This window comes from Engystomops pustulosus, chromosome 2 (assembly GCF_040894005.1).
Source record: "Engystomops pustulosus chromosome 2, aEngPut4.maternal, whole genome shotgun sequence".
Lineage (NCBI taxonomy): Eukaryota > Metazoa > Chordata > Amphibia > Anura > Leptodactylidae > Engystomops > Engystomops pustulosus.
In genome coordinates, this window is record NC_092412.1 from 229,631,267 (window position 1) to 229,655,504 (window position 24,238).

At 41.1% G+C, this 24,238-nt stretch overlaps 1 protein-coding gene across 1 annotated transcript; it reads left to right on the forward strand.

Annotated features, from left to right (window-relative positions):
- Positions 1-226: 226 nt before the first annotated feature.
- ASB9 (ankyrin repeat and SOCS box containing 9) lies at positions 227-24,006 on the forward strand. Its single transcript, XM_072138462.1, has 7 exons — positions 227-939; positions 9,729-9,808; positions 11,853-11,960; positions 13,800-13,950; positions 21,463-21,597; positions 22,167-22,358; positions 23,762-24,006. The coding sequence occupies exons 1-7, from the start codon at positions 858-860 to the stop codon at positions 23,884-23,886; spliced, it is 873 nt and encodes a 290-aa protein (XP_071994563.1). The 5' UTR covers positions 227-857; the 3' UTR covers positions 23,887-24,006.
- Positions 24,007-24,238: the final 232 nt, after the last annotated feature.

The following is a 24,238-nucleotide window of genomic DNA, read 5'->3' on the forward strand; positions in this document are numbered from 1 at the left end:
CACTTACCTTTTGCCAGTATTTCAACTAAGCTCCATTTATCTCTATGCAGCTAAATTGCAATACCAACACAAACCATGGTCAGGTGTGGCGCTGTTTTTGGAAAATCTGGACAACCCCTTTAAATGATATCCCAGTCAGTATTTCACTGGTGTTGTGATACGTATACATATCCATACAACATATTATGCAATATTCCGTAAATTTTGTGTATATAGACTTAGCTCATCAATACTAATTTTAGACGTTGTGTAAATGACCGCAACTTTTTGTTCATATTTTTACAAGCAAATGGTACGGACAATGTCTAGAAGCCCTTAACCCTTAGTATCCCTTAGGGTTTTGTGTGTGTAACCCTACACGCAGGGTGCAGGCAGGAAGGCTGTGTATTCTTTGTGTTGTTATCATGTTTTTTTTATTCCCTCCCGTCTAAGTTCCTCAGGCGTTTTTATTTTCTGCTGAAGTTGCCTAACTGGATTACGGAGTCCCTCCCCTCCCTCTTCTCTCACACTTTTTTTTTTGGAGACAGATATATTTTTTCATTGAGAGAAAGTACAAACCAGTTCTATTCTCCAGATGATTGTCCGGAGTTTTTTTTTTCTAAAGGATGTGACATCAATGCAGCTTTTTTTTGTGTGTGAACTACTTGTATTTCCATGAAGTTTGGGACTGATTGAAAGAGGGATGATTTTCTTATTGCTGAGTGCCTGCTCTCAGGTTACACAGGTATTACCGAGCTCAGGATCCGCATCTTCCCACAGGACTCCAGTAATGTAAGACAGGACGTCACTCATGTAACCAGGCACTCAGGGAAAACCTGCACTCATAAGGTGTCACAAAGATCTGATTATAACTGAGGATGGAGCCTGAAGGTAGTAGACGATCTCAGGATGATGTTGGTCAGTCGTCAGGATTGTACATCTCCAACCCACTGATGAGTGGTGAGTATACATAGTCTTATTACATTCTATATGGAACATGTTCTGCTATAGCGGTGCACATAGTATTACATGAGAGAAGTAACCATGTAGGAAGCATTGTCTTCTATTTCGGTGTTTTGGAGAATTTTCTTCTAGTATCCTTTAAGAAACAGCAAAATTTGAATAGTATTTAAAAAAAAACAAAAACTTTAATACGTTCACTAAATTGCAAATGTCTACTGATCTGGAGCTTTCCCAGATGCCAGAAACTGGATTCATTGCACCTGGGGTGTCCTCGAGTGCTCCATGGGCTCAAATGGGAGAAAGCAGTCCACATGTACATTAGCTAGAATGAAAAATGCTGCCAATAATAATAATAATAATAGAGCTTTACAGACCACGGGGCATACACAAACAAAATAAGACAATACAGAGTAATAATATGGTCAGACAAAGCAATAGGAATGCGGACGCTGCTTGCAAGAGCTCATAATCTATGAGACATGCCTTGATCCAACTCTAATAGTGAATTATAATATAGGCGGTTTGGGTTGTAGCCTTCGAGAGGGCCCGTGACCATCCAAACTACCCACCAAATATTATACTGAGAAGGACCCTCACCCATGAAATCCTTGTACCTCATTCCTGCTCTCAATATAGATGTACTCAACAGCCATTTCTGGACTTTTGAAGGTCCTCCAAAGGTCCTGAAACCACAGCCTGAAAGCAGACCGAAGGGACACATCCTCCATTCTCCAAGAAGCTGATTCTAGTCCATATGTAGGAAGTGATTTCAGACTTGTAGAGGCTATACAGCCCAGGGCCCGGGGTAGGCTTAATCCGCCCCTGCCCTGCTCAACCATACTAGAGAGTAACTATTCTCCAGACATATATGGACTCTTACATTAGACAGACTTATACACAAGACCATTGTATTTATACTTATATGACTATGAGCCATTATGTGTAGTTTTTGGATTTTTTTTGCTAGAGAGTTGTATACCTGACAGATATGTTCAATGCAGCCACTGGTTTTCAATGCAAAATGTGTACCAGGACCCCCAACTGTGATGCATTTTTTGTAGTATTGGTCTCCACATAAGGGGATGAGACTTCATATGCACCACTGTAAGACTGACGCTCATTTTACACCCCATGATGCCCACCTTTTGAGTTCTAACTAAACTTCATATTATATCACTTCATCCAGAAGCATAAAAATGACAAAAGACTTTTTATAAACTATTTTTATTAAAGTTTTCAAAGTTTACATAAGATACAAGCAAAAGTAGAAGTAGAACTACAGGCAGTCCCCGGGTTACATACAAGATAGGGTCTGTAGGTTTGTTCTTAAGTCGAGTTTGTATGTAAGTCGGAACTGTATACTTTATCATTGTAACCCCAGTCAAACTTTTTCTGGTCTCTGTGACTATTGGATTTTAAAAATGTTGGGTTGTCATAAGAACCAGGATTATAAATAAAGCTTCATTACAGACACCTGTGATAACTGTTACAGCTGTTTATTGTAGCCTAGGACTAAAGTACAGCAAATTACCAAAAATCCAGAGGTCCGTTTGTAACTAGGGGTCGTATGTAAGTCAGGTGTTCTTAAGTAGGGGACCGCCTGTATACATTTATAGCAATGACATCAGAACTCCACTAATCCAGGTACCAATGACTAATAATGAATAGTCACCCCAATATACATTTTAATTATTTGCTTATTCATTATTTTATGCCATCATAAAGTACATCTATAGCCAAACATACAGGAGAACAAGAAAATACCTGAAATATTATAAAGGAACAAATGTCACAAAAAACTACCACCTACTATTAAAATAAATATTCACTCTAAAAGATGTTCAACCGTTTTATAAAATAATTTTGTGCCAATTCTGTTTAACCTTAAAATGCTATGACAGCGGGCAGAAAGGAGCATTGAGCCGAGTGTATTCATGGAGGGAATGGAGCCAGATTCTCACTGAGCGGTTTGTACTGGGGCCAAACACCTCTGGGACAGAAAATATTCAGCACTGGCTCATCCGACAGGAAAACTACTGGTTATCGAGCGCACTGTGTGACAGAAAATGACTGTTGTTCTAGTCAGAGCCGGGAACTTTGGACTTAAGTCTGGAATCATCTGCGTTTTTCATTAACATGAAAACTGGAATTGAAACCAAATATTTTCAGGTCAGGGAAATTCAACATAGACAGTTCTTCATTAGTATTAATACACAATAATATGTCTATTATCTATATATATACAATATTAGTAGTGGTATTTGAGACACATGTATAATTGTATTATATATGACAAGAATTTGTTGGAAGTCCTGTTACAGATTTTGCACTGGTTCCTACTGTATTTATTGTTAATGATAAGAGATGAGCAGATGCAATGTTGCTGTTTGGGGTTCCGGTTTGGCCACACGACCCTTGTCCAATCACAGCCGTGGCCAGTGGCGTAACTAAGAATGGCAGGGCCCCATAGCTGAATTCTGAATGGGGCCCCATTTACCACTTAAAATATACATGCAGTATATACACTCCATATATACACACATACATACACTATCATATATACCCATGCATCATATACATACAGCATATACACATCACACATGCAAACATATTTAGTGGATATGCACATCACAAATACATATATATATAGCATATTCATACCAAATACCCCAGATGTCGGGGCCCCCTGACACTGGGAGCCCCATAGCAGCTGCTATGGCTGCTACCCCATTTACCGTGGCTAAGTTACTAGGGGAGTCAATCTGCTGGATTGGCTGTTCCACCTCCATTCCGGCAATATGTGTGCGTTGCATGGCTCAACCCAAACAGGAACATCGGGTCCACTGATCTCTAGTAATAATTACAGCATCTCTCCATTATGTTAGTGCTCTCACCTGTTAAAAAGACACCCATAGGCTGCCCCTATCATAACATCTCATGGGAGGGGTCTTAATAGGTTTTCAAATCCTAGGTCACTTTGGGTGACCGTAAACACTGTATTCTGCAACCAGAATACAAGCAGTTAATATTTTTTTTTGCTGTGAGGGGCAGGGCGTATTAATATTGCTATGTGCCCTGGGCTGTATGAATATTATAGCCCCTACAAGTCTGGTCACTTCCTACATATGGTGCTAGAATCAGCTTCTTGGGGAATGGAGGATGTGTCCCTTCTTCAGCTTTCAATCTGGCTATGGGACCCCTACAAGGCTTGGACCCGGGCTACCGCCCAAACCACCTGTATTATCATCTACTACTGGTGAGGGGTATAATTGAAAATGCTTGAACTCCATATCAAAATTTGGATTTTTCACCCCCTTAAATGTACATGTGAGAATTTACCACCAACCACATTATACAGATCCCCTTTACAAAAATCTATTGAGAGCCCTTACCCCACCCACTCGTTTGCCTACAAAGTATAATGCTCCTTTCAGTGGCCCCCACATAGTATAATGACTCCTCATTCAGTTGCCTTCGGTAATCTCCCACCTTGGCAGTTACCCACCAATCAAAGGAAATTGAGTTACCATGGGTATGTTTTTTTCTCATCAAGATACACTTTGCACCCATCTTGACAGATAAAAACAAAGTAGATATTTTTGCTAATTTAATAAACAAGCAAAACTAAACTATCACATGGTCATAAGTATTTAGGCCCTTTGATGTGACACTCATGTATAAATTTCATGCTGTCCCTTTCCTTCTGATCCTCTTTGAGATGGTTCTGCTTTTTCATTGGAGTCCAGCTGTGTTTAATTAAATGGATTTTACTTCATTAGGAAAGGCACAAACCTGTCTATATAAGACCTCACAGCTCACACTTCATGTCAGAGCACATAAGAATCATGAAGTTTAAGGAATTGCCCAAGGAACTCAAAGACATAATTTTGGCAAGGCACAGATCTTGCCATGGTTACAAAAGACTTCCGGATGATATAAGATATAGAAATAAGATTCTGTGTGACAAGATGAAGATTGAACTTTTTGGTGTTAATTCTAAGTGGTATATGTGCAGAAAACCAGGCAATGCTCATCACCTGCCAAATAAAATCCCAACAGTGACACATGGTGGTGGCAGCATTATACTATGGGGGCAGGGACAGAATGACTGGTTGCAATTGAAGGAAATATGAATGCGGCCAAGTACAGAGATATTCTGGATGAAAACCTCTTCCGGACTGCTCTGGACCTTCGGACTTGGGGAAACCTTCCAAGAATAACCCTAAGCACACAGCTAAAATAAGAAAGCAGAGGCTCTGTGACAACTCGGTGACCAATCCTGACTGGTCCAGCCAGAGCCCTGACCTAAACCCAATGGAGCATCTCTGGAGAGACCTGAAAATGTCTTCCACCAATGTTCACCATCCAACCTGAGGGAACTGGAGAGGATCTGCAAGGAAGAGGCAGAGGATCCCCAAATCCAAAGCTGCTTCTACTTAAAACCGAGCAAAGGGTCTGAATACTTATTACCAGGTGATATTTTTTTAAATTAGCAAAAATATCTACATTTCTGTAAAGATGAGGCACAAAGTGTACATTAATGAGCAAAACTTTTTTGATCTTAACAATTAGTTGCAATATTTTAGAAGGGTCTAAATACAATCCGTACCCACTGTATATAAGACAATTAACCATTAATTAAGACAATTAACCATAAAAACAATATTTTACTGACTCACTCGCCTCTACTACCTGGTTATACTGTACATGGTTACCAGCTATAAGTATAACAATAACTAATGTAGGAGAATAATAAAATAATGGATGTGAAAGTAGAGTAGTAGCCACTGTATAGCCCAAGGCCAGAGCAAGCAGCTTTTTTCTATACAATGACATCCATGTGGGCGTGACAGGTAATTGAGTCCTTAATCCTCCAAAAAATGTACATCTTTGTCATGTCTGGAACATTGTGGAGGTGAAGATTTTGTACGAGCGCTGATCATTCGGTTCCAGGACAAGTCTGAACTGGTTACACCACAATAAGCCTAAAATAATGCAAATTCCTAGACCCAAGGAAAACAGCAAGTTCTTAGTTTAAAGTCACAAGAATTAGCAATATTTGTGCTTGTTGTTGTTGGATCTCCAGGACTTATGAACAAAAAGGTCCACTTGTTCATCAACATATAAGAAACTTTTGGGACCCATCATTTTTAGGATTGTGGCCCCACAGAGGATCTTCTTTTGAGACAGAACAATTATATTTGGGATGATATTTGTCCTTTGATTAAAAAAAACCTCCTCATCTTCATATTCATTGGACTTTCAACCTGAACCCAGTCATAAATCAACAAGTCCCAAGAAACTACAATTCTGTTGAGGATAGCAGTGTCTTATACACCATAACACCCCTTTATCATGAGATAAAGCCACTCATGTTCCATGGACTTTTATATTTGGGTGGTTCCTTAGGGAACATATCAATTGGGAAGTCAATATATTGTTGGCCATTGACTCGATTATGAGGCCAACCATATATGGAGTCTCCTGACTATGATAGGGGAGAGAAAGGGTGGGCTTCTTAAAAAACATGACAATAAGATGTGAGTGATTCATTGATTTGGTTCAAACCGATTTTCAGCCACCGAATCTAATCCAAATCTTATCAATATATTGGATATTAAGAGAAGTCTCATGGATCTGTTAAAATGTCCATTGATTTCAGTGGATTTTAGATGGTTTCTGTTATTGTCCTTTTGCACCTCTTTCATTAGGCTTCTGTTACTATTGTTTTGATGAACACTGAAGATTCAAAAATGTGTTAAAAATTTGCAATGTGAGAAACCTGTGTTTTAGAGGCCTAGAGGAGATTATATACAGATCCCAGGACAAATCAAGCAACATTGGTTTCCGACTGATTCAAATTGAGGTCTAAAAAATAGAATAGTTAATGATTTGCTCATCTCTAATGTCGATCCTCTTGTTTTATGGGTGCATACGGCACCTTGTGAGGAGTCTGACAGCCAAGTATGCATGTTTACTCAGTGGAAGGCATTGGGGCAGATTTACTTACCTGGTCCTGTCGCGATCCCCAAGGTGCGTTCTCCAACGAGGATGAAGTCCGGCGCGCTTCTTCAAGATTGTGCATCCATTTTCCTGCATCTGTCGCTTCCCAGCTGAGGTCCGCCGGAGTTCACCTTCTTCTTCCCGGTGTATGTGAGTGCATTGTTGTCCAAATCAGTCGGGTTGTCCGTCGGCCACACCCGCCCAATTTGTGACGCATGCTAGTCGGCCCATGCCGCCCATGCCGCCAAAAACCCCACTTAAATGCGCCGTGCGGACCCTTAGTAAATGTGCCCCATTCTCTATCCTAAGAACAAAAAGATTGTCATGTTTGTTCAATGTGCCCAACTCTTTTCTACCCCAGCATAGTTATATTACCATGGGTGACAGCACTATGTCGGGAAGGGTTGGGCATTGTGGATAAACATGACAATCCTAAATCAATAAGCACCGGAGGAGTCTGACAGTGACTCCACTCCATTCATTGAACACAATTGCATGCTCAACCAAGCAAAGTGTTTATCTGTATAGAGTAGATCAACAAAAAAAAGCAATTGGCTGAAAATCATCTAACTTTTATGTTCAGAGTTAAATTGATACCAGTTCACTTGGAGAAAAGAACTTAAAAAAAAAGAATGCAAAAGAAGACAGATGAACTTTTTAAAACATTCCACCTGAGATATTAACTGCAAAAGCGCTGACAAAGGCAAATCTACAAGTAGAGATGTTCCCATGATTTCCCCGATAATCCTATAAAATTAGCTTGGAATTCTAGGTCTATGATTGGTAGGTTTTGTGAGGCCCCCTATCAGGGATGGATAAAATCCTCTATGCAGCGCTACCGAATATGCCTTTACATGAGAAATGAGAAATTAATCAACAAAACATGTAATAAGAAATGAGAGAAGAAAGATGTTCATAAAACACATGTGGATGTTTTATCTTATTCCAAACTCTCAAAATAGAAAGTGTTTCTTACACAAACAATGGACGCCCCGAGGGGTAAAAGAACATTTCGTAAACTCAGATCCAATTTCTCTAAGCAACTATTATACTAGTATTACATATTAGACCACTATTAATAGGAGAATATAATGCATTAAAAGTATAATAATAAATGATAATAATAAAGTTTACAAATATATCTCTCCATATCACGAAAGAACTTTGAAGAGGACTTTTCACCACCTTAAACATATGTAGATTCTGTAGGGGCTGCTACACAGATTCAGGGGCACTTTGAATCTTTCTAGTTCCCATGGTTGCTGAGATATCAGTCCCAGTATCTAACCATTGTAATCTGGTCATTGTGTTCTGCACTGTCAGAGAGGACACTCTCTCAGTGTCTCAATGTCAAAGAAGATTATCTTTACACACAGTCCTCCTTCTCTGCTTCAGCACCTCCTCTATGACAGTGGAGAGGATTACATAAGTTGGATACTGAGAACTGATATCTCAATAACCATGGGGGTTAGAAAGAAAATTCCAATTCCCACTGCATCTGTGAAGCAGTCCCTACATAATATAGACTGGTATGTTTATCTCCACATGTGTGAGGTAGGTAAAGGTCCTCTTTAAGGAAATTTATCACAACTTCGAATTTCTTCTCTAATCTTTTTTTTTTACTTTCAATTGTATACCCTGGCTCCCAGTTCCTGTGTATAGTACTTACGGTTTTTAGGCCTGCATGTCTGGAAATTCAAAGGTGTCACAGTACCCTTTTCAGCCAATAAGTGGCCTTCTATGACCATGTGATGTCACTTCCATCTACCAGGAGACATCACTTCCTTTGTTGTCCCCTGGTCTTAGGAGCCCATTCACTGGCTGAAGCAGGGTCCATGATGTAGGAGCTGGAGCAAGGTAAATATGCTGTCTTTTATTACCCCTCTTAGTGGTTTTCCAGATTCTGGGAACTTTGCATAAATCAGTAGTCCGTGGCCTGTACTTGAGGCATAAAATCGATTCTGGCCATTATATGACTTGTAATAATCATTGTATTGCTATCAAGGTGAAATTTAAGGGGTATTCAAAGAATCAGCATAATTCATATTCAAATGGGTCATTAAAATATAATATGTAATTAGTTGTTATTTAAAATTTTTGTTTTTGTCTTTGTGGAGGAGACACAGGACAGAAGATGGCCGCTGGTCACATGTCCACATTACATGTCCTGCACCTGACTGGGCAGGTCATGTGATCATCACTATGTTTGGCTGTAGTTGGTTGGTTGTAGTGCATCAAGCATGGCCAGCGTTGTGGTGAAACCCCATCTCAGTGATGGCAGTTACACATCATTACTAGAGAGCAAGACAGTTTGTCATATCAACACTGGGGGAAGAGCATACGAGGGAAGAAGTGTTACTGAGAATAGAGAGATCATGGGAGTTGTAGTTGTAGATGGCGGCCATCTTGGAGATAACTCCACCTACTTTAGAAAAAATTTTGTAAATCATAAGAGCAAACTATTCCAGCTCCATTCTGTGATTAATGACATTGAGTTTTGTTGCCGGCCTTTATTTATAGCATTATGGGTTTTTATCAGAAGTTTATATTCCCGGAATACCCCTTTAAGCAAAAATTTCTCAGTGAAAAGCAGATTAAGAAACAAGGATGGAGGAGGACGATGAGAGCCAAAGAAAGTTGCAAAGGAATCGCCTTTCTCTGTATTTAAATGTACTATTGATTTATACAAAGTGATGATTTACACTATCTATATTGTGATGTAATTGTAGTTAATAGAGATATGTTGTGATACGTATAACAGCGCTTCTTCCTTTCCTCCATAGACTTTGTGTCTGATTGGTCTCTGTTACACGAGGCATCGATACATGGACGACAAGTGACCCTGAATAAATTAATTACCCAGGTAATTACATTATTATCTGACCCGAGCAACAAGGTCTGATAGGATCCCCAGAAATCTCAGGCACAATAAACCTCTTTAGGTTTATCCAGACTCTCTATCTCCAGTATGCAGCTCAGTGTCGGCTTTGCTCCATTTATCTTGATGGGACATGGAAAATTCCTGAATAAATTTAGAGAAAATATGAAATTTTAGAAATGTTCAATACGCTTTAGCTACATGAGTACAGAACATCTACACTCTGTCACTAGCAGTTTGTTTCCATTCGCTATACAATTGCTCTGCTATGTAAGAACTGAGCTTACAGAAAGTATATTTTTGCTTTTTATTTTGGCTTTTATATATAAAGGGACCTGGTGAAGCTCACCCACATTTAAAACAAATTCTGTCCAAGCTCGTTGCTGCTTTCCATCTCTAGTTGAGTGTTAAAGGGGTTGTCCAACTTCTATATAACTAAGTCATTCTAATGTACAATCCCCTTATGCTCATCTACTATTTGCAGATGCTGTGACCCTAAGTGCTTCCCTTTGAACCTTAGGAGTCTGATTAGAAAATCTATGGGGCAGATTTACTTACCCGGCCCATTCGCGATTCAGCGGCGCGTTCTCTGAACAGGATTCCGGTCCGGACGTGATTTATGAAGGTAGTTCCTCCGCCGTCCACCAGGTGGCGCTGCTGCGCTGAAATGCATCTGATCGCGCCGGAATACACTGAGCCGGACCAGGTGAGGGTAAGCGCTTCCCAAGCGACACATTTTCGGTTATTAAATGCAGTGGTTTTTCCGAATACGTCGGGTTTTCGTTCAGCCACGCCCCCGATTTCCGTCGCGTGCATGCCAGCGCCGATGCGTCACAATCCGATCGTGTGCACCAAAATCCCGGGGCAATTCAGGTACAATCGGCGCAAATCGGAAATATTCGGGTAACACGTTGGGAAAACGCGAATCTGGCCCTTAGTAAATGACCCCCTATGTGTTAGGGCAGTGATGGTGAACCTTTTCGAGATCGAGTGGTCAAAATGAGACCCACAAACCACCAGCTTTCTCCAAAGTGCCAACACGGCAATTTAGGCAGTAACAAACTTATTGCTACCAGAATCTTTGAGCTCCAATCGGACCCTGTCCACACCTTTTCATTCTGCGAGCAGGACCAAGCAGCACAGGATGGGTCACTTTAAAATAGCAGGGCACTACTTGGACTTCAGGAAGATGCCATGTCTGGCAAACTTGGTGCCTGGGAGACAGCCCGCGTGCCCACAGAGATGCCTCCGAGTGCCATCTCTTGCACCAGTGCCATAGGTTCGCCACCAATGTGTTCCATACCCCAAATAGAGAGGGTTATGGCTTTAGTAGATCTGATTATGTATCATAGAGCTATCATAAGAAGGAAATTTGCAGATTCTGGATGGACTAAGGCAGACAATGCCACTTTTTGGAAAAAGTCAATGCCCAACTTTCAAGGAGCCTTTTGACATGCATTGAGGTTAAGCCAAAGAAGCGATGTCTATAGGCAGTGGCCAAATGGAAAATGGTTAACCTATAAGTTATTCCTCATCCTCTTTGCCTATGGTGGATGTCATTTATTGATAGTCCCCCCATCCTATAGACACAGAGTTTGCAGCAGAGGACTGGACCAGAACCCTCATTTTGACCAAAAAAATGTTCTACCTCTTGCAAATCCCAAGAAAATTGTTTTAAGATCTTATTATCATTTTAATTATTTATTTATATACCACTATTAATTCTATGGTGTTGTACATTCAATAAGGGGCTCACATACACATAGAATAAGGGGCTCACAGACCTACAGGGATTGACTTGAAAAAAAATAATGTATATAATCATGTATATAATGGTGCACATCATCCATTCCTTAGTGTGTCAGGTCGGATGCCTGGGCCCCTAACACTGCAGGCCCCATAGAATCTGCAATGGCTGCTACCACTGCAGTTACGCCTCTGTGTGGGCCTAAGGCAGAAAAGATCCATCCCTATGTCTCTCAGTAACATTCTGTTTAGTTTATATATTTATTTTTTGTGTTCTCCAAAGGGATACAGTGTAAATCTGATCACAGCGGATCATGTGACTCCACTACATGAAGCTTGTCTCGGTGGTCATTCTGGCTGTGCCGCAATCCTGCTGAAACATGGAGCTAAGGTACATAAAAATTCTGCACAATTTGGCCTCTTCTAGCATTAGAGTTTTAACACTTGGACATGTAAGACTGTCAATCAGTGAGTGTGAGGGCCCACTGGACGCATTATCCAGGAATTAGCAGAGGTTTGAAATAATAAATTAATCAAGTCTTAGTGTATCATAGATCACAGGATAATCGGCTCAGCTACTCCTGCTTTGTACATTACTACCTACAAATAAGACATCACGTACAATTTTGCTCCTCTTGCTCTATTACATGCTGCATGCACATAGGACAATATGCACTATTTGCTCAGCTCCCCCTACTCTATAACATGCTGCCTGCAGATAGAACACAATGGGGCAGATTTACTTACCCGGGGTCCTGTCGCGATCCAGCCGCGCGTTCTCTGTGGAGGATTCGGGTCTTCCGGCGATTCACTAAGGTAGTTCCCCCGATGTCCACTAGGTGATGCTGCTGCACTGAAGTCCGTCGGAATTCACTGGAGTTCACCAAGCTATCGTGGGTGCAGGTAAGTGCATGTCAAGCGACACTTTTTTTAAAAAAAATACAGTGGTTTTTCCGAATCCGTCAGGTTTTCTTAGGGCCACGCCCTCTGATTTCCGCCGCATGCATGCCTGCGTCGATGCGCCACAATACAGTAAAATTCGGGTAACCCGACGGAAAAACGCGATTCGGGCCCTTAGTAAATGACCCCCAATGGGGCACATTCTGGAGGCTCTAGTCTCCCAATAAATGCACCGGGTGGCAGCGCTGTGCTACAGTTGTAGGCCCAACTAGTCGAATAATAGCGCCATAGCCTGAGCTACAGGCAGTGCACAGGCGTGGTGCAGGAACACCTAATGTTGGCCCATTGATCTTCCTGGTGCTCCCCCTTCGCACCCCACTACACCCACTTGGCTTGGAGTTTGCACAATGGGGGCAAACTCTGCTCTATAACATGCTGCATGCAGATAGTACATCATGTAAAATTTAGGGACTGCATGGAGGAAGGATCGAGAGCCACACATTGGGGCTTATTTACTAAGGGTCTGCGGATCGCATTTCCATCGGACTTCATCAGAATTTACGCCACTGTGACAGCAATTTAGAAAGGGATTGTGTCGCACGCGATCGGATTTTGACGCAGCGGCACCGACTTTCATGCAACAGAAATGGGGGGGGCAGGCCATTGGACGATCTGAATGATTCGGACTGAGCGCGGGATTTAACATTCAAATTGTGTCGCATCCAATGCACTTACATGCACCGGGAAGAAGAAGGTGAACTTCGGCGGACCTGAGCAGGGAATCGATACATGCAGGATATCGGGCGCAGGATCTTAGTGAATTGCTGCACAATGCATTGTACCCGAGGGACCAGGTAAGTAAATGTGCGCCATTATTTTGTACTTTGCTGGTGGTAATACCACAGGTAAAAAGCATAATGAGAGAATGACTAGATCTTGAAATGAGAATAAAAGGTGAAATTTAGGTGATCGTTATTGTTACTTACTGTTTTATAGGGAGTTTTATTATTTTAATGGGGCTTCATAAACCAAAAGTAGGTCAAGTGTTGAGAAAGTTTAGGAACCACTGACCTAGATGATTACACATTATTGCAGAACAAGTTCTGGCACATATTTATCCCACTTTCCATTGAATTTATGTTAAAACCTTCAAAGTAAATGTTGTATCTGTTTATTTCCTATAATTTAATAACGTCCCTTTAATTGATTTTTTATTGAATTCTGATGCCTGGGATTTCCAAGAATTCATTATTTCTATTTCTAGGAAATGTTTTCCAGGTTTAATTAAAGAGTTGTTGATTTACTGTGATCTGTACTTGTTTCTATCTAGGTCAATACCCCTAACATTGACTGGAGAACGCCGATATTTAACGCCTGTGTCAGCGGCAGCGTTTCTTGTGTGAACTTGCTTTTACAACATGGGGCCAGTCCACACGCAGTATGTGAGGTGGCATCGCCAATTCATGAGGCGTGCAAGAGAGGTAAATAATCATGGCGTTTCATATCTACCATCCACATGTACTGTATAATCTTGTATATACTTATCTAGATTGTACTATTAAGACCTTATGTGCGTCTCTCTCCATTCATTTTTGTGGAAGTTCTGGAAAAACTTTTAAAGATGCTATTTTGGACATAGGTGTGTCCGCCTTGCTTGTCCATGCCCCCTGTGAACGAGGTGGCATGGCCTGCACAGACGCAGTGGCTACTGTTGTGCCCAGGAGCCACTGTGAAGCTGGCAGGCGACCAGGAGCTTCTGCGCATGTGTTGGTGATGTGCCGACTGCCACCTCACCTGTGCGCAGGGTTTCTCCTAGTGATGGGAATTACGGCAGCTTATTAGTGAGCGGGCTCATTAGGCTCTGCTCACTAAGAAGAGACGGCTCTTCTGGCTCCTAAATGGCTCCCTATTAAATATATAATAGGGAGCCGTAGGCCAGTCAATCACCCCATGCCACTCCTTCTTCTAACCTGATTGTATCGGGTTAAAGGGGGTGTGGTGAGGCGGTTAAGGGCGGGGTTAAGTGAGCTGACTAGTTTGCGAACCACACATCACTAGTTTCTCTGCGTTAATAGGCAACATGGATGCGCAGGAGGGCGGCGCTGCAGAGGCTACTCAGGGTTTGGGGCGACACCTCAAGAGGCCCCAAGAAGAAGCAGAGTTCTTTTGGCGGAACATATGTTGAGAATAGGGACAGCTCAACTGAGGGATAGAAAGAATCTATATTTATCCGTCTCACCTGCCATTATCAGCATCAGCCCTGTGCAGGCGCAACTCGGGAGAAGGAGAAGATGACCAGGCAGCGCTGACTGCTCTCAGACTGCCGCCCGAGACAGCACCCCGTGAGGGAGAGGAGCACAATGCTTTATAGTGCAAATCAGCATGCACCGAAGTGTAGAGAAGTCAGGGAGTCACATATTATATAGTTAACTGCCGCGGGTATACAGTACAGACAAACTGACCACTGAGTCTATCCCATCAATCTAATTTCCCCTGGGGCATTTATGTAATCCTGGTCAGGGCCCCCATTATTCTCTTCATAGTCCCAAGTGTAAAAAAAATCTAAACTACAGTGGCATCTACCATTTTCCTGTGCTAAAATGCACTTTTACATATTATGGAGTTTTGGCACAATATATATAACGTTTTAATACTTAATAAAAGTTTTTATGACTACTCCGTGTTCTGTGTAGCCTCTGCAGCTAATTTGCATATCTACATTATAACGTCTATAACCTGATAGGCAGCATTCTAATAAAGTATAAAAGATGTGCAGGGACGAGCCACACATCGGTAATCTACCTCTGGAACTACTAAAAATAGTGAATGCTGCAATTTTTTTCCAGCGGATTGCAGTTTTGTGAGAAAAAATGCCTGATGAAAGGACCATAGCTGTCCCCAAAGCTTCCTTGTAACATTGTGTTCTTAGGATACTGATACGATTGAAAGCTATGAGAGAGAAGGGAGCAGGAAGTTACTGTTTAAATTGTACTTAAATGTTGACACTTTGGCATAAATAAGTGGGTTTTGGTTGTAGTCTGGGCACCCAGTGTCTAAAAGGTTGGCCATCACTGCCCTAACCTGAAGGGAAGTTTGTGTTTTGGAAACGTTAGTTTCGGCCCACTTACCTCTGGTGGGAAAGATTGTTGCCCAACCCTTTCAGAACAGAAAATGCCATAACTTTGGAAAGAGGAAACAATATGGGCATTGTTCTGTTTGTTTTTAAAGGGGGAACCATAATAAGAATCATTATACCTTTCTAATTAATTTCTAATTAATTCCCGTGGTGGGAAAATTCAATTTGCCACTTTTTTAGCATTTTGCCGCCTAGAAAAATTTGGATAAAAAGCGATCAAAAGGTCATACATAAATTTGGCATCCCCGTGATTGTACATGTGCGGCTGCAACAGTACATCAGGCGTTCACAGGTCTCTTTACACATCATTCAGTGCATTTGACAAAGGCCCAAGTTCCATTGTACACTGCTTGCCTTAATAAAGAATTGCATTACTTACAATAAGTGGTCCATAGCCACTTGACGATTATATTTAGGGTTGGATCCCAGGCTAAATGTCCACTGCAACATAAAGAAAGGAAGTGCAAACCATCTATACAAGACTTTATTGAGTAAATATCTCTAGGGGGTTATAAATTTAGAACTTTCTTTTACGGGAAAACCCCTTTAAGGAGTTAAACTTTGCTGGCATCTTGCATGTTTGAAATGTGCGTATCTGAGCACTGAAGAGGAAACATATTTTATCATCAAACTCAGAAGATTGATGTCTCCTCAGAGATAGGGAATAATGTATATTATTATCAGCTCGGCAGTGAACTGTGCAGAAATAATAGTTGTAGATAAAATCTATAACATTTAAAGGGAACCTTTATACACAAAGAAGGACAGGCACTGCCAGAATCAAAAATTGTCCATGCATCCTAAACAATACATGTAATGAACACCAGTGACCCTTCCCCTGAGGAAGTCACCCTGCGGTGATGAAACGCGTGGGGTTCTCTACCCTCCTGGCTCTCTGTCCACCTCCATCACCCTGTGCATTCATTCCCATGAGGTTGATTCAGCTGGGTATTGTATCAATAGGCCAGGTTTTTTCACATCTACATACATACCTTTCTAATACAGGTTATTGTGTACTTGTCTGCCCTACTTTGCAAGTTTCTGGCATTTCAGTATATTGTATTGGTGGGGGGTTTGAACCAGGGGGGGTTTGGGTCGCTCCTTGACCCGTGAGAGCTAGGTACATGTATTCGCTGTACCTTTTTAGTGTTTTTATTGTATTCATGTCTTGTCTTGTTTTGATTATTACCTAATAAAAACTATATTTGTACATTGGTCCAGTATTTGCATCCATCTTTTCTGGTGTTCATTACATTTAAAGGGAACCTGTCACCAGGAATGTCCTTTTTAGCTGGTGACAGGTTCCAATAGTCTCTGCTATACAGATTTAAAAACGCCTTTGTCAGCATTCATAATAAGTACATTACAAGTATAATTCACATTACCTGGCTCCCTTCCAACAGCGTGTGCTGAGTCCCGGGGGAGGGGCAGCTGCAGCCTGTGTCTCCTCATACAGTCTTCCTCTACTTCCTGTGGTGTGTGTTTTGTTTTTTTTTTACAAATTTTTGAAGATTTTTTTCTTACTCCTGAATAAGCTAAGTTATAGGACCAGCATTACAGATCCCAAAGGATGCTGAGTTATTCAGCAATACTACGAGAACATTAGGAATAAAAGACAATTGTACAGTAGAGTATTATTTCTGCTCACATGACTCTTCTCGTGTCGGAGGTCGGCAGAGCGTGATAACAAGGTGTGAGTATTCACAGCAGGGATTGAGCTGTGAGTTTGTTCTTTACTCGTATGACCTTGATGATGCTTCGCCTCCTCCACTATAAGAACTTCTAACCTTGACATTGTGTAAATTTCACAGGTTGTTACATTGTAGGAAGAGCCGGCGGCTCTTGTAATCTTACTACTATTTCCTCTGAACTGTTATATCTCTATATCTTCATAACCAGAGACTTATAACTAGAGAAACCAAAGAAGATCATTGCAGACAGATCTGCTGCCTGTTATACTATTCCAATATCTCTAAAGTTTTTGCATTTAGATGGTTTTACTCTAACATGAAAGCAAGTTTTTTCACATTTTCATTTACTTTGCCAAGATAACATAGCTCCCAACTGTCCCGGATTTGGCGGGACAGTCCTAGGTTTTTCACCTCTGTCCCGCCGTCATGGATAGCTGGGAGATTGTCCCGGATATTCTCTCCAGGTCCTGCACTGGCTGGGGTTGTCCCGGCTGTAAAGATGATTATTAGTATTAAAAATTTGGGTCGTGGCCAGGGTGTGATTAGAGGTGTGGCTTAGGGGGGATCCCTCTTTCTCTTCCAGAAATGTTAGGAGGTATGATATAATAATGCGTGATAAGTAATGTTAGAAGTAGCAAGAACAATGAAAGGCCGGCTAAAACACTTCGGACTGGCAGACAGGGAGTCCTTGCATCAAATTTCTCTATAAATCAAGGTCCATCCTGTGCTATATGTGCAGTCCATGGGATCAGACCAACACATGTGTCTGTTTCTACAGCTTGCACCTGGTCTGAGGATTGTCTCTTACATTTTCGATAAACAAATAGATTTTCAGACAGTTTTGCATCAGTATTGTATCAACAATCTGTTCTTTCACGTGTTAATGGCATCTGCTTTTTCATGTTCATAAAAAAAGACTCATTTGCAAAAATTTGAGGCCAAAACACCTATTTCCCTAGCATCGTCTGACAAAAAAAGAGGGACCGCATATCAACTTAATTTTTTTTTTGCTGACCCATTGGAGGAGATTTTTGAAGTAATTTGCAAATGAAATGCTGTGCGTGATATTTATTGAGGGTTTAAGACCATATTAGGCAGTTTCCTGTCCCAAAAACGTGTCCTAAAAGGGGCGTGAACTTGTGAAAAGGGGCGTGGTTTAGCTCAGTTGGCAGAATATTCAGTCTGTGCACACGAAAATTCAGTCATTTACTAGACCAACTAATCGCTGTCTGAAGTGCGACTCCACAGTTCTAAACTACACCAGATACGTCACCCGGCAGGATTTATCAGGTGCAGAATACGACTGTGCAGTCTGATTGGTCTATTCACTGACACTATGGGGCTTTTCCCCGCAATTTTTTCAGACTTTGCCCATTCTTCTAGGCTAAAATGGCTTGCACAAGTATTTAAGAAGTGTCTGTGCCACTATTGTGCACGCGACCCTTCTTGTGGTGCAGCTTCGCTGGCTTCCATGCGACAAAAATTAGGGGGCGTGCCGTCACACGATCCAACTGATTCGGACTGAGAGCCGGATTTAACTTGCAAATTGTGTTGCACGCCCTAGGTTAAAGGTGCACCACAAAAAAGATGGTGAACTCTGGGGAAGCGCACGTTCTTAGTGAACTGACGCATGCAGCATTTTCTTACTTTTTAAGTAAATGTGCCCCTTTGTCTTCTATTGGCTTCTATTGAAGTATGAGGTCTGTAAATGAAAAAAAAGTAATGTATACAATATTTTGTATGTGCAAATGGGCAAATAGACATTTTCTATCAGTGGAAATCACGGATAGCAAACTGAAAAGCAAGCTTATGTGTGAATGACCCCTTGGGAGTAGTAAGAGAATGATTTTCCATGTAAAATTTACAGGATGAATGATCATACTCATTGGGGGACATTTATCAAGAACCATTGCCTCAGCCCAGTGTGCACCTTATATATGAGGCGGCAAAGGCCTTGAAATTAATTAGGCGCACGGCCTCGGCTGGTCTTGTTACTATTAGCTGCAGAAGGAGACTACAGTCAATAGAAAGGAAATTTCGTGCTACTTTTATGCTGCGAAAGTTCATAAATAATAATTCATAATAAAAGGTAATAATTTTCTACAACAAAAAGACATTACTACATGTCCGCCATTATTCTTCCACATGAGTTTTTTCTATAGTGAAGACAAAAATTCACAATAACATTTTACTTGAACATGTGGTCTTGAGGCACTGCCCAAATAATAATAACCATCCATTTAACAAAATGCCCCCTTAATTGTAATAACCCAATAACAAGAAATTACACAGAAAAAATTTCCAGCTTAAATTGTGGGATGAAGACTTGGGGGTCAGCCACAGATTTATTAAAACCTTAACAATTACTCATAGAGTGATAACTTTATTGTGACCAATATTTACCAACCACAAGGGAACCTGAATGCCAGCCTTAAAGGGCATGGAGGTCAATTACCCCCTTAGGGTTCATTCACATGGATGTCTGTGGGGATGTACATGTGGCCGCAATGTGGCCACATTGCGTACATGTGGCCGTATGTCCCCATTAATGTACCCTTAAATAGATACCTGCTCAAGATCCGTTTCATTAACAAAGGGGGTCTCTGGAGGTCCTCAGTACTATTATTATCTGCTCTGGGTTCTGCACTATAATTGTCTGATCTGAATGCAGTATTCTGGGGTGATATTCATTGATGTACTGTGGTATTTATCTTTCTGTGGTGGCTTTTTGTGCTGTACTGTGGTATTTATAATGTCTGGGGTGCCATTTTGTGCTGGTTACTGTTGCAGCCGCTTAAAGTTGAGCAGTATGACAAAGTGGCCCTTCGACCAATAAATGTTGGACATCCCTGGTCTAAATCCTTAGATCAATATAAGATAAGATCAATATAATATAATATCAAAATAAGAGAACAGTCATTAAAAGGAAATGTCAACATTTTTATAATTTACTGAAGTGGAGTCTGAGTCGGTCCATTTTACAACAACTGCAACTCCACAGCCATGACCAGTACCACCCATGATAATACCCCAGCCCACCTTCACATAGTCAGCTCTAGAGGGGAGGGGGAAAGGAACCTGAGCACTACTTGAAGGGGCCATAACTTAATTCTTTTGAATGCTTTGACCCTTTCAGCAACCATCTATAATACTATAGGGCTATAATACAGTGGGGCTTATTTACTAAGGGTCCGCAGACGCACTTTAGTTTTTGGGATTTGCACCGCTGTGACAGGTATTTAACTGGGAATTGTGTTGCACGTGAATGGATTGTGGCACAGCTGTGCTGGCTTCCATGCGACAGAATTCGGGGGGCGGACCATCGGACAATCCGACTGATTCGGACTGAGTGCGGGATTTAAGATTCAAATTGTGTCGCAAGACAATGCACTTACATGCACCAGGAAGAAGATGGTGAACTCCAGCGGACCTGGGCGGGGAAGCGACACATGCAGGATATCGGGCACACGATCTTAGTGAATCGCTGCAGAGTGCTTTATCATCGGACAATGCACTCCGCAGGACAGGGTAAGTAAATGTGCCCCAGTATCTTCTGCATTTTGTTGTTGAAGCTGTGGGACATGTCACTTATTTGTGACTGATGCCAATGAGTTCCCTGTCACTAAAATAAGAAGTCACCTAACTGGGAACTCTTATAAATTTTTTTTAAATGTAGCCACTTGAGATGAGCAGTAAACATAAAGTTTGGGTCCAAAGTTCTGATACGTCCCACACGATCCGGACATATTACTGAATTGGCACAGACAAACCGTCAAATAGAGGCCTCTGGCCAACTAGTCATGGCTATGAGTGGCCTGAGGTGTCCCCCTGGGCAATCACAGCCATAGCTAGTTGTCTAGTGGTGTCAATCCACGACCCAAAAGTTCAGGAACTTAGTGTTCAGGTCCACTCATCTCTATTAGTCATGATTCAATTTCTAAGTCTAATATCTGAGAGGTTTTTTTACAAACTGTACACTTTTCCTCATTATATCTCTAGTCTCGGAGATTGAGTGATCAATATCTCAGGTATGACCCTGAACGTGAACAAGTTGACCAGGTACCAGCTGTCTAAAATGGAAAAATGACTGTGGATGCCCTCGTAATCTCCATCATTACCACCATTTTCACTGTAGGTGAAAACTTGTCTGTGTTTTCTCATTTTAGGTCATACGGAGTGTGTGGAGACTCTTACAAATGCTGGTGTCAGTATAGAGCAATACATAAATCACTTGGGTTCCCCGCTTTATGTTGCTTGTGAAAACGGAAAGGTGGAAACAGCTAAAAGACTACTTGAATTGGGTAAAAAATGAATTTCTACTCTACTTATCATCTTTCATGAAGTCACCCAAGACATTTTCTTATCTACACATAATCCATACCTGTGAAAAACATGTATTAGACTAAGGTCATGGCTTTGTCTCTAGAACAGGCTTTGGAAGCCTCCACATAAAATACACAGTTTTTCCAAACATTATCACATAGTCTCGATCATTGAGCAAAGGGAAGCGAAGGGAAGAGATCTTATTTTGCAGGAAACCCTTCTTGAGCTCTAAACTTGCAGATGCACAAGCAGATATTTTACAGAACTCAGTCTTGAAAATAAAATAAATAAATAAAATACCGAAAACAAAACAGTAAAAAACAATGGGGCAGATTTATCAATCAGTCTGGAAGTCAGAATATTTCCAGTTGCCCATGGCAACCAATCACAGCACAGCTTTCATTTTACCAGTGCTCATGAATATTTTAAAGGGGAGCTGTGATTGGTTGCCATGGGCAACTAGAAATATTCTGACTTTTAGACTACTTGATAAATCTGCCCCAATATATATTTGTTTTTTGACTATTGACTTAATTTTTGTCCCTAGGTGCAAGTGCAAATATCGGTAAAGAGTTAGACTCCCCTTTACACGTCGCTGCAAGAAATGGCAATACAGAACTGGCAAACCTGCTAATTGACTATGGAGGGAACATGCAGTCTAAGAATTCAGATGGGAAGCGGCCGTCAGAAGTTGTCCCACTCCACAGCTCTTTGCATCAGTTCTTTTTAAAAAGAGAAGGTAGAAATTAATCATTCAGCAACAGTTTGTAGTTTTATATTAGATAGTACAGGCGGTCCCCGGGTTACGTACAAGATAGGTTCTGCAGGTTTGTTCTTAAGTCGAATTTGTATGTAAGTCAAAACAGTATACTTTATAATTGTAACTCCAGGCAAAATTTTTTGGGTCTCTATGACTATTGTATTTTAAAAATGTTGGGTTGTCATTAGAACCAGAATTAATAATGTTGATAACTGTTACAGCTGTTTATTGTAGCCTAAGGCTAAAGTACAGTAAATTACCAACATCTAGGGGTCCGTTTGTAACTAGGGGTCGTCTGTAAATCGGGTGTTCTTAAGTAGGGGACCGCCTGTATGTCGTGTAATCCAAGAAAATGGTAGAATTCTCCAATATATTCAATTTAACTTCACTCTTACATAGATGACTTTTTGAATAGATTTAAAGGGGTTGTCCACTTTGAGCACATAATTCATATTGTTCAAGAAAGTTATTCAGTTTTCCCTACTTTATGCACCAATTCCTAACAATTTTTTATATCTCTGCTTGCTGTGATTAGGAAGCTTTATTGATTACTTCCTGTGGATAAAAACATGTCCCTGGTCATTTGATGTCACACAGGTGCACGGCTCATTATATACCTTCTCATGTGATGTCACACAGGTGCACGGCTCATTATATACCTTCTCATGTGATGTCACACAGGTGCACGGCTTATTATATACCTTCTCATGTGATTCACACAAGTGCATGGTTTGTTATATCCCTGGTTATGTGATGTCACCCAGGTGCACGGCTCGTTATATCCCTGGTCATGTGATGTCACACAGGTGCAAGGCTCGTCATATGCTTAGTCAAGTGATGTCACACAGGTGCACGGTTCGTTATAACAGACAGTTCTGATTACTTTCTGCCATATTAACAAGCAGTGCACCTGTATGACTTCACAGGTAAACAATGAAGCTTTCTATAAAATGACAGCAAGCAGAAATCAAAAAAACAGTGGAAAATTGAGAAAGGAAGTGTGCGACTTTTCATTACACAAACAATATCAATTATTTGCTGAAAGTGAACAAACCCTTTAAAGGCGGTTAAATTGGCAAAATATCTGTAATTCCTTCATAGACTTGAGGAGACTCTGCTGTAATAAACAATCCAATAAAAATGTTTAATCATTTCAAATGGATGGCAGGCGTATACAGCGTTTCAACAAACTCTGTCGGTCATCGGGACTTCTCTAATATATAATGGCCGCTATATCATGGCCGGGTTGGTGGTTCCTCTTTGATGTCTCTGTATGATAAACTGCTGTGTTTGGACTCCTCTGTGCCCAGCAGATGTGCTTCTCTCTTGTTATCCGACCCTGTGAGTTTACGCTGTTAACATTTACGGAATTCTTTTCCCAGGGCCGCCGACTTTGAAGCAGATATGCCGCCTCTGTATTAGGAAGTGCTTTGGACTAAAACAACATCATAGAATTTGTCAGCTTTTTCTTCCAGATACTTTAAAGCAATATCTTTTACACAGATAGCCGGTCACATGTTGTTTTATTAGTATTGTATGTGAATTGTTATGAAAAAGGACATCCTGGTATGACTTGAACTATTTCTGTAGAACTGCTGTATTTTATATATATCTATGTTCCGAATAAAAACATGCAAATAATGTGAGTGTGCTTTTTTTCGTTAGGGGATCTGATGACAAGGCAGCTTTCCTGACAGAGAGTTGTGATGTCACAGCAGCTTTCCTGACAGAGAGTTGTGATGTCACAGCAGCTTTCCTGACAGAGAGTTGTGATGTCACAGCAGCTTACTTTACAATCTCTGTCAGAAAAGCTGATGTGATCATGTGAGATTACAAAAAAGGTAATAGCAGCTTTTCTG

Coding starts and splice junctions, on each gene's coding strand:
- ASB9 (XM_072138462.1), top strand. CDS start 858: ATGGAGCCTGAAGGTAGTAGACGATCTCAGGATGATGTTGGTCAGTCG. Junction 940..9,728: donor CTCCAACCCACTGATGAGTG/GTGAGTATACAT, acceptor TTTCCTCCATAG/ACTTTGTGTCTGATTGGTCT. Junction 13,951..21,462: donor TCATGAGGCGTGCAAGAGAG/GTAAATAATCAT, acceptor TTCTCATTTTAG/GTCATACGGAGTGTGTGGAG.